This window comes from Apteryx rowi, unplaced genomic scaffold, assembly GCF_003343035.1.
Source record: "Apteryx rowi isolate R43461 unplaced genomic scaffold, aptRow1 scaffold_550, whole genome shotgun sequence".
In the NCBI taxonomy this organism is placed as follows: domain Eukaryota; kingdom Metazoa; phylum Chordata; class Aves; order Apterygiformes; family Apterygidae; genus Apteryx; species Apteryx rowi.
This window is the reverse complement of record NW_020450817.1, coordinates 334,201-351,252: the sequence shown is the minus strand read 5'-3', so window position 1 is coordinate 351,252 and position 17,052 is coordinate 334,201. Positions and strand designations below refer to the sequence as shown.

Sequence of the window (17,052 nt, the reverse complement as noted above, 5' to 3'; positions counted from 1 at the left end):
TCACTTCGTAGAAGGAAATCAGGCTGGTCACGCAAGATCTGCCCCTTGGTATAGCCACATTGACTGTTCCTGGTGACCTTCTTTTCCAACTATGTGAAGAGCATGGAATCCAAAAGGATTTGCTGCATGGTCTTTTCAGGGATTGGAGTGAGGCTGACTGGCTGTAGTTCACCAGGTCTTCTTTCTTGTCTGTCTTAAATTGGAGTGTTGTTAGCCTTTTTCCTGTCACCAAAGACATGCTCTGACTGCTCATGATTTCTTTTTGTGCATAATAAGCAGAAGCATTGTCTTGGCAAATCATGGATGACCCTATGAATTTAAATACATTTATGTCTCCAAGCAGTTCCTAGCTTGTTCCTCCCTTTCTGTTACTAGTCCCTTTCTTTTCGAAGGTGGTTTGCACAGGAGTCTAGAGGCCTGCTTGTGAGGCAGAAAGCACATCAAATTATCCAGCCTTGTCCGTACCATCCATCAATAAGCTGTCTTCTCCCATGAGTTTACAGACCTATGTTTTCTTTACATTTTTTCAGCACAACATTTGCAGAAATCCTTCTTGCTCTGTTTCTGCCTAATTTTAGCTTTAGTTGGACTTTGATATCTTTGACCTGTCTGATTTTGTCCCCATGTGCTTTTGTACTTTGTTGCTTGTCCTTGTTTTCACTTCTGATAGCTGCTTTAGGAATTCAAGCAGCTCCATGCTTAGCTAAGTAGGCCTTCTGCTGAAATTCATAATTATCTTGTGCAACAGGGTGGCTTGTCCGAGTCTCAATAAGCAGATTTTAAACGAACAAAATCATCTAGCTTTCCTGGGCACCTTTTTCCCCTCCATGGTAGCTTCCCAGAAGACTTGGCTTAGCGATTCCCTAAAGAAACCAAAGTCTGTCCTTGAAAGTCCAGTGTTCTGACTCTGCAGCTTCTTAGGCTTCCTGCATATCCTGAACCCAGTCACCTTGCAATCTCTGCAACCCAAGCTGCTATATATGAACACATTTGCTGTTTCCTATGTGTGAGCAGCAGGTCAACTAGAGCATTATTCCTGATCAGTGCCTCTGCCATTTATGTTAGGAAGCTGTCACCAACTCGGTCTAGAAATATCCTGGGTTACTTGCAACAGGTGTGGAAATGATTGGAATCTCCCATGGACACCATGACCTGTGATCAGAAGACTATGCTAGTTGTTTGTGGAAAGTCTCATCCATGTTGTCCTCCTTGTCTGGTCTGTAACAACTGCCCACCACAACATAACCACTGTTCAATCTTCCTCTGATAACAGCTCAGCCACATCTCTGGTTTTGCAATGCAAAATGTCCCGTCAAGGAGCTCCTTCATGTAGACCCAGAGCCATGCTGGTAAATAGAAGTGGCACAGCGAGGAGTTGTTATGCAAGATGCCTGCTCCTACTGGGGCCTTTCTGTTTCCACAGAGAACAGAGGAGAGCATCACCTGGACCCCTCATGCTTGCCCTAGAGCTATATCATACCCTGAAACTTTGATTTACTCAAGGTGTCATTAATACCCACATGGATAAGCATCAAAGGGGAGCAATCAGAAGGCCAACTGACCCTTGCAGTCTTTCCAAGACATGGCTCTGGGCAAGCAGCAGACATTCCTGGATGGTATGTTTGGCCAGCAAGCAAGCACACACCTGTGTCCTGTACAAGAAGGAGTAATCAACCACCACCACTTGTCACTTCACTGGATTAGGATCAGTATTATTAAGAAAACTGAGATATCAAGTCCTGAACCTGTTTCAGAAACTTTAAATATAAATTGGGAACTCTTAGCATCTTTTCCTTCTCTGTTCCATCTTCCTCTCTTCCCAGTAGATACCATATTTAATGAGATAGCACTATTGGAAAAATAAAAACCCAACAACTTTGAAAGTATTAGTGAAGATAGTTGCATGTCACCTTAAGATTATAAATGCATTTACCTTAGCTTGGTGATGTTTTCAGGTCAAAAATCTACAGAACAAACAGACAAAATGCATGGCATCAAGGGAGATGAACATACCAGATGTGGTGACAGTTCCTCCCCCAACAAGTCAACCTGGTATATTTTAATACTTCTTTATATTGAAGTATAACAAGCTCAGGATTGCAGTTACTTTGGTAAATCAGGGCTGATTAGGTGCTTTTTAGATGCCCTCCAGCTCTGTCTTTTTAAGAAACTGTAGAATAGTAGTGGCAGGAAATTTCCTACTTAGAAACATCTTCAGTTCAACAAGTAGCTAGTGTAATATTTTGTGGTCAGTAAATTATCATTTCCCAATCAGTACTTTACTGGAAAACTGTAATCTTCACACAAAGTATCTTATTTGTTACTGGGATGGTGTCTCATCTTTGGGATAGACATTTCATAAAGATATTAAAAACTTGACAAAAGTTTCAGAAAGTACAGGTCATTCCTATGCTTATCTGGAAAGTATGACTTGAAATACCAGTATACTTAATTTAATAGAAAGAGTGATTTTATCACATTATAGCAATAGGATCCCTAAATGAATAGGGAATACCTAGAGGCACTTCTATAGAAGGGTTGGTAAGGTACTGTCCTAGAAAGCCCATCTAAATCAGACAGGAGCAGTTGTCATATCATTTACCACTTGTCACCAGTACTGGTATTATCCCTGAAAAGTTGCTTTTTAGCAACTTTTTTAGCTGTTCTAGGAAAAACAAATGTGGGTTTAACGCTTAAATTATTCAATACAGTTTTTATAGGATGTTAGAGTGGATAATCGTAGTCCTTTTCTGGCCTTCGATTTTATAAAAGATGCAATGCACTTTTGAAATCTTATTGGCCATTTTCTACATGCTGTTTTATGAAATGAGAGTTTCTGAGGGCTTCATTAACTGTTACCACTTGAAAAATGAACTTCTGTTCTTTAAATCATGATGTGAACTTGAAATTGCATTAATGTATGTATGTTAAAAAATATTTTTGTGTAGTTTTAATGTATGCTTATCTTACTGGATTACAGTCAGTGAAAGTGTGACACTTAAACAGACAGCAGGCAACTTTTTCAATCCTTTGCTGAATGAGCACCAGAAACTGGCAGTGAAAAGGATACTGGCTGGTGAATGTCGTCCAACTCCTTATGTCCTCTTTGGACCACCAGGAACAGGAAAAACGTTAACAATAATTGAAGCTATTTTACAGGTAATAGTGGATGACAAATCAGTCATCTCTCATCTTTTCAATATTAGAACACAGTAATTCTGCAAGTACAATTGTTTTGCTTCCAAATACCAAGAGTCTTTGAAATGTTCCTTTCAAAAATCTTTCTTTATAATTCAGTGAAAGAGGAAAGATCTAGATATGAATTTGTTAACAAATTCCTAAATGACTTATTTTCAAGGCTTCATATTTTTATATCTTTAAAGCTTTAGTAAATAGTATCTAACCAGTGGTTCCAATACTGCATAATAGGTTTATGAAGCACAAATATACTTTAATATGATGACTGTAAATTAATTTCAAATTCAGTGCACTCAGCTTGTGAATACTGAACAGTCTTGACTCTCAAGACTGGTGTTCTTGAACTGCAGAGGAGTGGATGAATATCATGTGTATACAAAACTCTTCTGAATTTTATATTCAGTGGCTATAAAATGACATGGGCCTATGTTTGAGCTATTGCTACTTATCCAAATACCTTTTCTTTAAATGTCTTTCTTCTTGAATGTAGATACATTATACTTTACCAGACAGTCGAATTTTGGTCTGTGCACCGTCAAATACTGCAACAGATCTGATTTGCATGCGGCTGCATGAAAGCAATCTGTTAAAACCAGGAACCATGGTCCGAGTTAATGCTAGCTGCAGGTCTCCAGAGGTAAGTATATAGATATCCACCAGTTAATATTTCCATTTTCACATGTTGATCTTAAAATACTGTTTTAATAACATACCACTGCTGTTTCTTAGGCTGATTATCCTTGTTCAGGATCCAGAGTAATTCACTGGAAAATGTTTGTCATAGCTCTTAAAACAATTGTACGAGCATAGAATCTGAGCCTATTTCCTGTAGCACATAACTCTACTAGGTAGCACATGATGTGTCAGTGGGGATTTTTAATGTGATAAGATTCTTTCAATCATGAAACAATCCCAAAATCTGTTATTCACGTCAAGCCTTTACCTCTCCAAATTAAGACTGCTTACATAGAAAAGTGAACAAGTACAACTGTCATCTTTGTATCCAGAGTGTATGTTTGTGTATTTATACATATATGTTCAATTTTGTCCTTAAAATAAAGGAAGTGTGCCTTGCATAGGTACTATTTTATTCAGGCAAATTTGTGAAGAATTCATTTCAGTGAATGAATGGGTCCAAATCTAAGCATTCCTTAGTTTCTAAAATGAAGTTTTTAGTGGTCATTTTTTGATTCGTATTAAAATGTTTAGTTTGAGTGGCATCTTGTTTTACAAAATACTCTTTTCTGTTTCTGCAGCAAATTGATGACATAGTGAAGCCTTACTGCAAAGATGGTGATGATATTTGGAAAGCATTATGGTTCAGGATAATAATTACCACATGCAGCAGTGCAGGACTGTTCTATCAAACGGGAATACGGTACAGTACTACAGATATGAATATCACTGAGATAAACTTTGGATTTTGTAATATCCAGCTTAGATTTCCTCCATACTGTAACTTAAGCTGTTTTAATTTATTGCATGTACCTCTATTTAGACATTGCTGAGTCTCAACAGTTTCCTATCATAATTCTTGTTTTTTAGTAATGTTTCAGCTGAGACTTCCTCTATAGTAAATTTAAGAACTATCTTGAATAACATTAAAAGTTCTTGATACAGTAATTTTCCCTCTACTATGAGCAGGATCCTAGACAATTATGTTGCTGTTTGCAATCATGTTGGCCCAAAAGCATTTTGGGAGTTCATACTAAGACCATATTGTAGTTAGCTTTTCATCAAGTCACCTTTACTAGCTATAAAAATAAATTGTGTAAAGTATTATTAACTAAAGATTCCTGTGTGATTCTGCTTTTAACTGTGTAAAATGACACTTCTGAAATCTAACTCGCTCAAGTTGTTTTGCAATAACAGAGCCTAAAGGGATTGTGCATGCCAAACCAAGCGCATTATTCCAATTAAATAGCCAGAGGAAATTGAGAACAAGGAAGAATCTTCTAAATGTCATTAAACCTTTGTTTATAGCAAGGTTATTAAGATAAGCAGTGGTTGTGTATAGCAGACTACGTAAGAGAAATCACAGATGAGGGCTTAAACATAGTAGGTTGCTTCTTCTACCTTTTATGTTGAAATACCTTTGATGTGTATGTGGAGTTGCCTGGTACACTTGAGCCAAGAAGTTTACATAATCGCTGAGGCCAACCACAGGGTGGCAGAATGAACTAATCTGAAAACAGCCCTGTTTGGGTCATGTTATTTAACTCTAGGCTTGGACACTTCACACATGTGATTTTGGATGAGGCAGGGCAAGCAAGTGAACCAGAGAGCCTGATTCCTCTTGGGTTGATTTCAGAAGCTAATGGACAGGTATTTCTCTTAGCATCATCTTCTGAAAGCATGAAAGTTTTGGCTTTTTCTTTTTTATCATTGTGAATGATGTCACGTGACTTCTAATCACTTCATAATCTGCAATGCAAACTGCTATTTCCTGGTAATGAGTAAGAAATGCTGAATGCTTGTAATCTTATTAATACATGATTTTACTAACTTAATTTTAAATTTTGGACACAGTGTCCATTTCCCACACTTAAAAATAGTTGACTTACATCTTAAAAAGCCTACTTTGGTAGTACAGGATTCAGAGCATGGAATGTGTAAAAATAAAAATATGCTATTTTTAGAGCTTAATACAATAATATGTTGCTATTCTGGGCCTAGACCTTCCTCACAAAAACATTTTGGAGGAAAGCAGAAAACTTAATACAAATTGGCTTTTAAATTCTGAAGTGTGTAACTAGACTTTTAATCACTGTTTTAATACAAGATTTTCTTAACTGCATATACAGATAGTTCTTGTTGGAGATCCAAAGCAGTTAGGGCCAGTAATAAAATCTAAAGTTGCAGCGGCTTTTGGATTGAATATATCCTTGCTGGAAAGGCTGATGTCACGATCTATGTATCTGAGAGATGAGGATGCTTTTAGCGTCTGTGGATCATACAATCCTTTGTTGGTGAGTAAAAAAACAATTTTATTTTCTCGGATTAATCACAGGAGAAACTGTGGTTCCTGTTATCAGTTTCCTTACCACCTTTTTGCTCCCTTATGCATAGTAGTAAGTCTAGTTTGAGCATTGTTTTTTCAGGAAGACTTGAATATTTCAAGTATATACTCTGAATGGCAAGGATGCTTACCCCTTTAGCATGTTAAAACCCTTCTTTGAAGGGGTTCTCTATTTTTAGGCAAAATAAGCCAAATATGACACAAAGCATAACTGTAAAATTCCCTTGCATCTCCATTGTCTGGGCTTACCATAACTTTGTAACTTAATTCTCCACAGAAGAAGCAGCACAACTTCCACCTTTAACATAAAAAGACAAGCAAAACCTGTTCCTTAAAGATACAAAGATAATTTTGCAAAAATCATATTTCAGAAAGCAAGAAAAAAAAAGTACACTTATCCATTTCTCATTTCTTTATCTGTATTTATATTTTTCTCTGAAGGATTGCTTTCTGAATCTTTTTTTTTTTTTTTTCCCCCATACAAGCGTGAGAAAACAGTGTTTGCAGAATAGCTGGAAATAACTGATACATAGTTTTATATCTTTCTATGCCACAAAAATATTTCTTCTACCTCTGAGTTGAAACTATATCTAGCAGCCCGGAACATCAACTGAAATATCAGAAGATTTTAGAAGCTAATTAACATTAGTGAAATCTGTTCAGGATTATAGGGTTAACACATTTTAGTGAGCACAAGTATATTTAGAAACCTTGATCTGGTAACCTGTTGATTATAACTTTGACCAAAGTAATCCCTTAATGCCATTCTGAAGTATAAATTTGAATTGAAGATTCTCTTAAATGGATCTATTGTGACTCTCCAGAACCATTTCCCCTTACCTGACAGATGATCTAGCCTGGTCTTATTTTGGGCCCCTGCTTAGCTCTAAAGGCTGATATGAGGGAAAAGAGTGAAAAGCTAGGGGCAAGAGCACTGTTTTGTCTTCATCCAAGATTTAATTGTCCAACTCTACACATGCACATTGCAAATTTCTTCCTTTACCCATGTGGAATATTAATAGTACTGTTTTTCTCTTTGTTTGAGCTAAATATTAGGAAGACCAGTCATAATTTGTCATTACAACCTCCCAGTACTCTTGTATGATAAAGTACCTAAAGTACCTGTGACGTGCCAGGGGTAGCATAACTCATGAGCAAGCATAGATGTTTCAGCTGCCTTAAGTTCTTGTCTGAATCTGAAATACAGGGATAAAGTTAGATTTACCTGTACTAAGATGCCTTTCCATTCTTGCAGTACTATAGTTTGAAGTATTAAACTAAAATTGAAAGCAAAGGGTGGCCAGGTGGGCAAAGGAGGAAATCTGGTGGCAGGCTTAGGAGAGGAGGAGGGTCTGAAAAACTTGTCATGTCTCCTCCTAAAATTTTATTGTAGCAAACTTCCATTCTTGTGTTCCTTATACAATACTGAAGAAGAACTAGCTTTTTTGAGACTTAGAGAGCAGGAAGTGAAAGCTTTAAGGATCTTGTTGGACTTGTGTCATACGTCAGTCTTTTTACCAGACATAATTTTGTGGAGCTAATTATTATTGACTGGGATGCTTAGTAAAATCCTTAATGCCATTCTTTCATTTAAAGACAAATAAAAAAATTCTGTTTTCCAAGGCCAGCTTCTGATAACTGCTCAAGCTTTAGCTTCCCCACCAGACTACAAATATAAGACCCTGGTTGTAGGGGCAATCAGATGTGCTCTGTACTGTCTGAGGCCTATGCTGCACACTATAGGCCGAGGTTTCCTCTGCATGCAACCTCCCTGCCTGTCAAGATTTCCCCCCCCCCCCCCAAAACAGGTTACTTCATTAGAAACCCAATGGAAAGAATCTGATTTGCATTAAAAAAAAGGATGGGCTTATAGATAAAATATCTAAGAAATAGGAGAATGGCTACTTCATCTTTCAGATTTATTCTCACGCTCTCTCTCTCTTTTTTTTTTTTTTTTTGAGAAAGTGATGCTAGGAGTGATGTAGTGTTTGCTTGTAGAAGATCACAGCTGCGATTATGCTTTCAATACAATTCTCTGGCAGCTTTTTAAAAAAAAAAACTAAATAGTGGAGGATGGTAAGATAGTGTCTCTATTAGAGCCATGTACTGTGAAGCTGGATGAATAATTGCGCGTTTCAGTTACGGATTTTGGGTTTTGTCTTTGCAGATCACAAAACTTGTGAAGAATTACAGGTCACACTCTGCATTGCTTACCTTACCATCTAAATTGTTTTATCATAAAGAGCTAGAAGTTTGTGCAGACGCTGGTGTCGTAACAACTTTGTTGCATTGGGGAAAATTGCCCAGGAAGGGATTTCCATTAATTTTTCATGGAATACGGGTATGTAAAATGTTTAATTAGTTAAGGTATGAATAATGAGACCTGATAGAAATTTGCTGATGATGTAGACGAGGGTTTTCTTTAGAGTAAATTTCATAAAGAATATAAAAGAAAAAAAATAAACTACTTTTTGCAAGAAGTATGACTTCTTGATCATCTGTGGGTTTTGGGGTGGGTTTTTGGTTTTTTGTTTTTCTGGGTTTTGGGGGTTTGGGGTGTGTTTGGTTTTTTTTAACAACAAATATATGCGAAGAACTTGAGCATCTGCCCCTTGTAGTGTATCGTTAGAGACATTTTGATTATAAATTTAAGTTCTTAATCAAGATTAATATCTAATCAAGATGGAGCTACAGGCAGCTGTCTTTATATTGCCTTTTGATATGAGTTTGCCACATTAGAATGTAGGCCACTAAAACTAGAGGATTATAGCAGTTAGAGGATTAAGCCTGAAAGCAAGCAGGAAAAAATACTAGTTTGAAATAATTTCTTTAGTCTTCCAAGAAGCTAGTAAAACAAAATCCGACCTACCCTCTGCTTGGAGAGGCTTGTTTCTGGACTCTTCTGCCTTGCACAGAAGCAAGGTACAAGGCTGCTAACCCCTGTTTTTCTGAGTAGACATTTAATTCCCACATCACACATTTAGAGCACTGTCATCTTAAATTCTTCAGCCAAAAAACAGTGGAGAATGTTAGGTGAGGCATGTTTATTGGAAAGAATATATAGCAGAGAAATTGTGTGTAACGTTACATCACAGCATTGAGCTCCATTACCAAACCTATCTTTATGGCGTGAAGGATGTATAATTATGTTGTCACTTGCCATACCTGGTCTTCATCTTCTAATTTCCTGTCCACTAATGCAGGGCAATGAAACACGTGAAGGTCACAGTCCCTCGTGGTTTAATCCAACTGAAGCAGTTCAAGTAATGCGGTACTGTTGCCACCTTACTAAAAATGAAAACAGTGCAGTGCCAGTGATTGATATTGGAGTGATTACGCCATATCGTAAGCAGGTATACCTGGTTTTTAAAAGCTTAAAAGTTAAGCTGTATTTTTATCCTGTGGCTTTGCGTAGTTGCTGTGGTTCGTTAAAGCAGGGAGGCATATCTCAAACTTCACTGTATGTCATATTACATAGTGTTTTATCAATCCAGTAATGGTGTTTTCATTGAACTCTAAACTCTAAGAGAAAGATAACAGTAATGGTATTCTGCTTTTCTTGATTTTAAAAACCAGGAAGTGATTAGTGGGAGATCTGCTTGCAGTTTTGGAGACAGAAATAAACTTTTCAGTAATTGGGAGTAAAGAGTGTAACTCAATTTAGCATCCAACAGTTGATACAAATAGAATATATCTAATTAGTGATCCAATTCTATCAGTCACTCTATACTGAGCAGTGGAATGAAAAGGAAATGTAGTAAAGTAGAGGACATGTCACTTTGTGACTTTGAGGAAGCTAAAGGAATTAGGACTTCCTAGCTGTCCACAGGTTAGGCTAGAAGCTTGGGCTGCTATTTGAGCCTGTAAACAATGTTGAATGTCAACTTCAAATGCAATGCTTGATTTTTAGAATTGTTTATATTCAAGTCTGTGAAGTATGTGATGTGTGCTTTCACTTTTAAAATAGAGCTGAATCTCCTTACATTTCCATAGCAAGCTCTCAACAGGGTGGATATTGTTTTTCTTGGTGTTCACTATTTGGTATCTGTGGCCTTGCATGCTGTGGATTGGGGGAGACACCATGAGGCATATGGAAAATACCAGTCCATTTTGAAGAAATCTTACTTGCAAATTAGAGCTCTGTCCATGTTGACTCCATTCTTTGACATATACACCTGCCCCTGTTTATAGTTTACTATTTATTTTTCAAACATTTATATAGTATTTGTGTGACTGAATGTCTTGCACTCACTAAAACAGTTCATACCCTTAAATAAAATAAAGTTCTTCATCTGCCTCTGATGCAGGGCAAAGGATAGTAATGTCTGCTTCGAAACGTTGCATTGTATTATGGGAACACAGATCTGACAGTAGTCATTCTCTGTAGTCCTTGGCCTTCCCAGACGTGATAGTAGATTTCTTAGAACATTTAAAGTACAGTCTCCAGGCAGAGACTGGTAATATGCTGGTAATATGCTGATCGCAAGCATCCTCTTGTATACTGGAATGCAGATGACTCATGCTCATTCCCTTTTCTGGAGAGTGCTTAAGGTTCCCATCTCACCTCATGAAGCTGGAAAGCAAAGGTAGAATCTCTCCACAGTCCTCTTGAGGGTTTGGGGAAAGGTACTTGCCTTACCATATCCGTGGTAAGGCATGGTTTTGGACACACTGCACATTAGAAGAATTTATGTGTATAATCTCTAGGGTCTAAGTTTTCTCTAAAATCTGGATTATTAACAAAAAACTGTGTTGATTTCTATTTAAATGATGGCGTTCGGTACTTCACCTTTTAAGTCTTGTAATAAATGTGGTATTTCTCAGGTAAACTTTGTGCTTCATTTTAAAAAAAGACTTAATAGTTGATGTTGGATAACTTTGGCTAACTTTGGTGCAGGCATTGCCTGTGACATATCTATGTTAAACCACATATTTGTACCTAAAGTATGTTTTCACTTTTGAAGTAATCCACCCTCAAATGTAAAAATAAGTTCCTTCAAACATATTTTTGGTAGGCGGAAAAAATAAGATTTCTTCTGAGAAGTATTGATTTGGAAGATGTTAAAGTTGGCTCAGTAGAAGAGTTCCAAGGGCAGGAGTACTTGGTTATCATCTTATCAACGGTATGTATTCTATTGTGGTTCTGCAGAGTTTTTGTTAGTCTCTAACTCTTTATGGTGCTTTTTTTGATGTGGAGCTTTAAAAAAAGCCTGTATTTTTTTCAGTAGTCTATCACAGTATTTGAAAAAATACTTGCTTACTTTTAGGCATATGGTAACATCACAACATCGCTAATTTTGAGGTAAATTTTGTAAACCTTTGTAGATATTTACACTAAATTTATTTTACAGCCAGAGTTTCATGCAGGTAATGTACCTTTTACTTAAGAGAACATAGGGAGAGTGGAAACTGTCTGCATTTTAAATACTGCAGAGAAAACGGCATAAATCGTAATAATCAAAAGTAATTACTATTTGACTTACTGAAGTTGCTGTAGATTCTTATATTCTTTCCTCTCAGTTTGAGTATCATCACTTAATTGTATACAGTTGGCAGTTTCCCAGTCACCAATGCTGACTGTGCCTAGAAGCTGAATAGTCCTTTATTGCCATTTATTTGCATTAGTACGAGAGCGCCTGACAGTCCTTCAGGATCATCCTGATGATGCATTGTTGAGGTGTTCTGCTGATTGTGTTAGAGGGATACTGGTGAACATCTCTTCTAGGTTGCTAGTTGTTTGAATCTCAAGCTAGCAACTGCCTTGAAGAAAGTGTCGGGGAAAAAAACTTCCATGCGGTTAATGTGCTATAGTGGCACTTCAGCAGCACAATGGTCATGGGCCATCATTTTAACAACACATCATCTCCTTGATTCAGAGCTGTATTAGGTGGACTAAATGTATGTAAATATGAAGGTATAGAGGCACAAATTAACATCACTAGAAATTTTTAAATAACCATGAAAATGCAGAAGTGTTGTTTTTCACTCCTTGCAATATATGGATCTTTGAGAACGGTGCTGACTGAAGAGAGTGTTCTGCAAACATGGGAAGATGCAATGACATCTTAAAGTTTGGGGCAGTGATGTTTGGAGATTCGTGTTGAACTCATCCCCTGTCATTTGAGAAGGGAAAAAAGAAAGAGGAATGCGTTTTTGAGTACTGGGAGTTGCTGTTATTATTTGGATGCTGGCAGCCCTTGCCTCTCACTACTCCTTTGCAAACAGATGACCAATGTACTTTAGCAGATGTCTGGTTTTTGGAAATATCTCAGTGAATGTTATCTGCAGATGAAAGACATGGAAGAAGTCATAGTTTTCAGGCTGTTGACTAGAGTGTAGAAATCTGTTTGTAGCAGCTGATACTTTGGGCTTCAAAAGACTCTGTGAGGGGTTGAGCTCCACTCATCAGTGATTACCATACCTTGGTTTTGATCAGATGCAGGTGATGCCTTGTGATATCCAAAAAATAGCTTATGTGCTCCACTCATGCTGTTTTATATGTGCTCTTCAGATGACTCTTCATCAATACCTCTTGTCAGCCCCTCTTTCTAAATACTAGGTATTACTCTGGTACATGCACATATCCTTGGCATTTGGATTTTCATGAAAGCGCCATAAGTGGAAGAACTACAGCAACTTTTTCTTGTCCTTTGTCTTCTCAGGCATGTAAGATTATTGGCCAGGGCTGTTGACAGCAGATTTTTGTGTATGCTGATAAGGAGAATTCTGAGTGGAGTGGAGACACTTTTGCAAGCAGCTGCTTTCTCCTGGAATATGGGATGCTGATCCTTGATTTTCTGGAACAACATCCAGTCAAATATGCTCCATTACATATGTGCATATAGATACACTGAACTCCTGGATAGGAGTAAAGAGCTGTGCTGGATCAGCAGAAGAGACAGTGGCCTGGGAAACATTAAAGCAATGCTAACTTACTACTTTAAACTGGTATCACTGCCTAATGTTCAGTGTATTTTTGTTTTTTTAGACTTTCTTTTGGTAGGCATTATAAGCCCTGCCTAGCTGTATTTCTAAAGTGTGAAATTCAGTTCAGAATACAAAAAATCTGCCTTTGCTGACATGTTTTTGATGCAATCAGCATCTAAATAAAGTAAGAGATTTAAGAGTCAGGAATGTGGAGTTCCTGAGGGGTTTGTGACCCTGGATCCTTCAGAGCTGTTCAAAAATATACAGTGCGGACATAGTCAGTTTAAATCTGGGAAATGGGATATAAGGCAAACTGATCAAAGGAGGAAATGTAGACTGAGAATGTGTAGCTGAAGATGTGACCAATATTAGACTTCTTTTAAGAGGAGAGCTTAGCATTTCCAGGAGATAGGAGGATGAAGTACCTATGAAAACAGCCAAGAGTCCACAAAGCAGGATGGCTTTTTTGTGTGTTTGGTGGTGGTATGTGTTTGGTGTTGGTGGTGTTTCCTTTTCCTCCTGAAGGCAGTGGTACCATGCTTACTTTGTTCATCATGCGTTATACCACAGCCTTCCAATCCAGCATTGTCTCTTAAAATAGTTCTAGATGCATACTATGGTCCCATCCACAAGAATTCATTATTTATGTGATGGAAAGCTTCTTACCTCAAAGATGGCCTCAAATATGGAGGAAATAAATGAACAGTTATAAATTTCAACGTGCAGTGGCAGTTTCTTCTAAGCTGAGTCAAGGCACCAGACTATTGGAGAAGGCTTGTAAAAAGACATTCTGTGAATTCTAATTCAGCTGTAGGACCTACAGAACCAGCAACTCTAGCATTACTTCTATGGAAAAGATAGATTCAGTGTCTGTTTCTTCTCATTAGGAAGCAGTGTTGATATCTTGTATTTTTAAATTGCAGTGGACAGTCCTGATGCTACAGTAGAGCCAAGGAACACTTCTCCTGAAATGGCTGAAGTTGCATTAGCAGACTGTTGGAGAATAGACCTTTTATGGGAAGATCAATGGTGGGAATGCAGTTAGCTACTTGAAAGTTGGATTATGAAGCTGAACATGCCTGTTGCTCGCACTTAGCAATGGTTTGCTGCAGTAATCAAATAATGTTAAAACTACACTATGGATAGGTGAGTTGCTTTCTCATTATTCCACTTCTAAAATTATCCATAATTAATTTTAGGTACGATCTAATGAAGGCTCATTTGGTGATGAGAAGTACTGTTTGGGCTTTCTCTCTAACCCGAAGCGATTTAATGTAGCAGTTACCAGAGCAAAAGCTTTGCTGATTGTGGTGGGAAATCCTCATGTTCTTGTAAAAGTAAGTAGCTTTTGGATCTTTGAGCTTATATGGTATTTGCCACGGTAAATGGTTGATTTGGGGTTTATTTGATGTGATGGAGCATCTTTTATATGTTTTCAGAAGTGCTATACTGTTCTAACTCTGCATTTGGGAGTATGTGATCTCCATAGGCTTCTCTGAATATGGACGGTTTAGGCACCCATACAGTAGAATTCCAGGCACAAAGAAAATTTCAATGCTGATTTGTGCATGTGAGCACCTACCTCCTGTTTCTGTCTAGTAAAGGTCAGAACCTCAGTGTTGCAGTTCTCCGCCATTCTAAGTCCAATAAGTATGTTCTGAATATCCTTATGCAGTGCTAGCTTAGACTCCTAGTACTAGATTAGACTCCTTCACAGAATGTAGTTACCTCATTTTTAAAATGAAGGAAGATAGAAGTGATTGCTCTCTGTTACAGCTTGCCAGGTTGGTGGTCTCCTTCTTGAGCCTGTAGGTAGCCTTTCTTAGGGTAAAGGCATTTTAAGCTACATGTTTCATACTTGTATCTAACAGTTAATCAAGGTAGGTATACTCGTCATTCTCGAAGTACGTCGGGGTGTGTGGATATCTTAGTTATGGGGCCTGAAAAAGAATATGAAATCTACACTAGATATTAAGGTAGTCAAAAAGCACTGAAAGTCCAGGGGTTTGCTTTCTGCTGTTAGGATTTCCACATACACTTTGTAGCAAGCAATCACTGGACAAACAAGAAGACAATGTGATAGAGCCTTGAGCAGAACACTGGGACAGACGTTCTCACTATGTGAGCCATCATCTAATATAGTTATCAGCATTGTAATTTTAGGTGTGATTTTGGATGAAGCTGCAAGGCCTGTGGCTTTTGTGCTAGACTTACTGCTGTCCATGAGCGAAGAGGTCCAATTCCATCATATTTAAGTGATTTAGCTGTAGGAATGTAGGAATCCTAGTTAGGAATCCTAACTAGGATTATGGTGCCAGAATCTTAACCAAGATGATGTGCTGCTGAACGCATACAGCTAACAGAAACCTAATCACCTGAAGTGCTTTACCAATGAAAGTTTAAACATCTAAGAGACTAGGCAGGAGTACCAAAGTACCAGACTGCATTTCTCACACCTAATGCAGGGTTTAAATAAATCTTACTTCTATGATCTAGGCTTTAGGCTTCTGATCCCCCTGAAAAATGAATTGGGGTTACCTCTGGTCTTCCACAGAAATAAGACGGGCTCTTCTGATAAGCTGTTCTTTCTGTCCTTCCGGATATGAAGGAGGAAAGCAGTATTCCAGAAATAGTCTGAAAAGAAAGTTTTCTTCCCCCACCCACACGCAGCACATGTAACTTAAAGCAACTATATTTATCTTCCTCTCATGTACCTTCATGCTTGCACCATTTGCAGAGTTCTATTTCTGAAAAAGGTCCTTTTAAATTTCCTCCATTCTTGTGCCCCATTAATCTGTTTGAAAATTGATTATGCAAAGTAGCATGAGTTGAATTAAACATTCATCTTTTCTTGTAGGATCCCTGTTTTTGTGCACTGTTAGAGTACAGTTTAAAGAACAGAGTTTATATAGGTTGTGACCTGCCTTCTGAGCTGGAATGCCTGCATCAGTGAGTGTCTGTTTTTCACTTTAACCATATTAGATATGGAGCAGTGTGTTATACTTCTAAAGCTAGCATCTTGTGAAAGAATGCTAAATACAAAAATCTGTGCTACAATACGAACAAGATTTTGTGTGTGTGTGTGTGTTCTTAAATAGTAGTATAACTGTATTCTCCCCCATCCCATATGAAGAGTCTGAGCATTAAATACTGTGTGTTGTTGACTTTGGTCTTTTGCATATCCCGAAATGATGAATTGTGTATTTGGGGAACATACTGATTTGGCTTCTAGGGTTTTTTTGCAGGTGAAATGTTTAAGGTGGCATTGCTATAGTCAAAGAAACTATCTGAAAATTGATTTAGACGTGTCCCTTCTAGCAACACATAATAGGTTGCTAAATGGGTGTGATCTTCTAGATAAACTATTTTTTTATCTAAATTGTTGTTCTTGTTCATGGAAAGGTAATAAAAATTGATGTTTACTTTATTCGCTTTAATTCACAGATGTGACTGATTTTTTCAGTGTTCAAAATGCATTCAGTTCTCATCTGTTTAGAAATGAAGAATACCTGACAGGAATTTGGTCTTCAGCAAATCCAGCAACTTTTGGCCTCAGGAAAAGGCACGTGTTTTGAAGTTGTTTGAAGTTTATACAAACAGGATTTTTATCTTTTCTTTAGAAATGAAAGAGTTGAAATTTGATAGTATAAAATAATAGCAATAATTCTTGCTTTACTGTTTAAAAAGTTTGTGAATATTTGATGCTTCTGGATAGAACTGTATGCCTTAGTCCTTCAAGCTTCTTAAAAGAAGAATATTGAAGACCTTTTATGTTAACTTATTTTATAATTTTTTCAGATTCTTAATTTTCTCAGACTATGTAACATCTCCTAAAACAGAACTGTCCCAAGAATATACATGTCTTGTAATTTTGTTATAGGTTGTTACAATCATATATCCACAATGCA

The 17,052-nt window shown here is 37.4% G+C and overlaps 1 protein-coding gene across 1 annotated transcript in view; it reads left to right on the top strand.

The window, feature by feature from the left end:
• Positions 1 to 16,097, top strand: part of MOV10L1 (Mov10 like RISC complex RNA helicase 1) — a 40,202-nt gene extending 24,105 nt beyond the window's left edge. The window contains exons 16-26 of the mRNA XM_026081496.1: positions 1,956 to 1,986; positions 2,981 to 3,159; positions 3,689 to 3,835; positions 4,455 to 4,576; positions 5,424 to 5,523; positions 6,003 to 6,167; positions 8,385 to 8,558; positions 9,421 to 9,570; positions 11,233 to 11,340; positions 14,344 to 14,481; positions 16,002 to 16,097. Coding sequence (XP_025937281.1) covers positions 1,956 to 1,986; positions 2,981 to 3,159; positions 3,689 to 3,835; positions 4,455 to 4,576; positions 5,424 to 5,523; positions 6,003 to 6,167; positions 8,385 to 8,558; positions 9,421 to 9,570; positions 11,233 to 11,340; positions 14,344 to 14,481; positions 16,002 to 16,097 — 1,410 coding nt within the window. The remainder of the gene's footprint in view (positions 1 to 1,955; positions 1,987 to 2,980; positions 3,160 to 3,688; positions 3,836 to 4,454; positions 4,577 to 5,423; positions 5,524 to 6,002; positions 6,168 to 8,384; positions 8,559 to 9,420; positions 9,571 to 11,232; positions 11,341 to 14,343; positions 14,482 to 16,001) is intronic.
• The last annotated feature ends 955 nt before the right edge of the window (positions 16,098 to 17,052 follow it).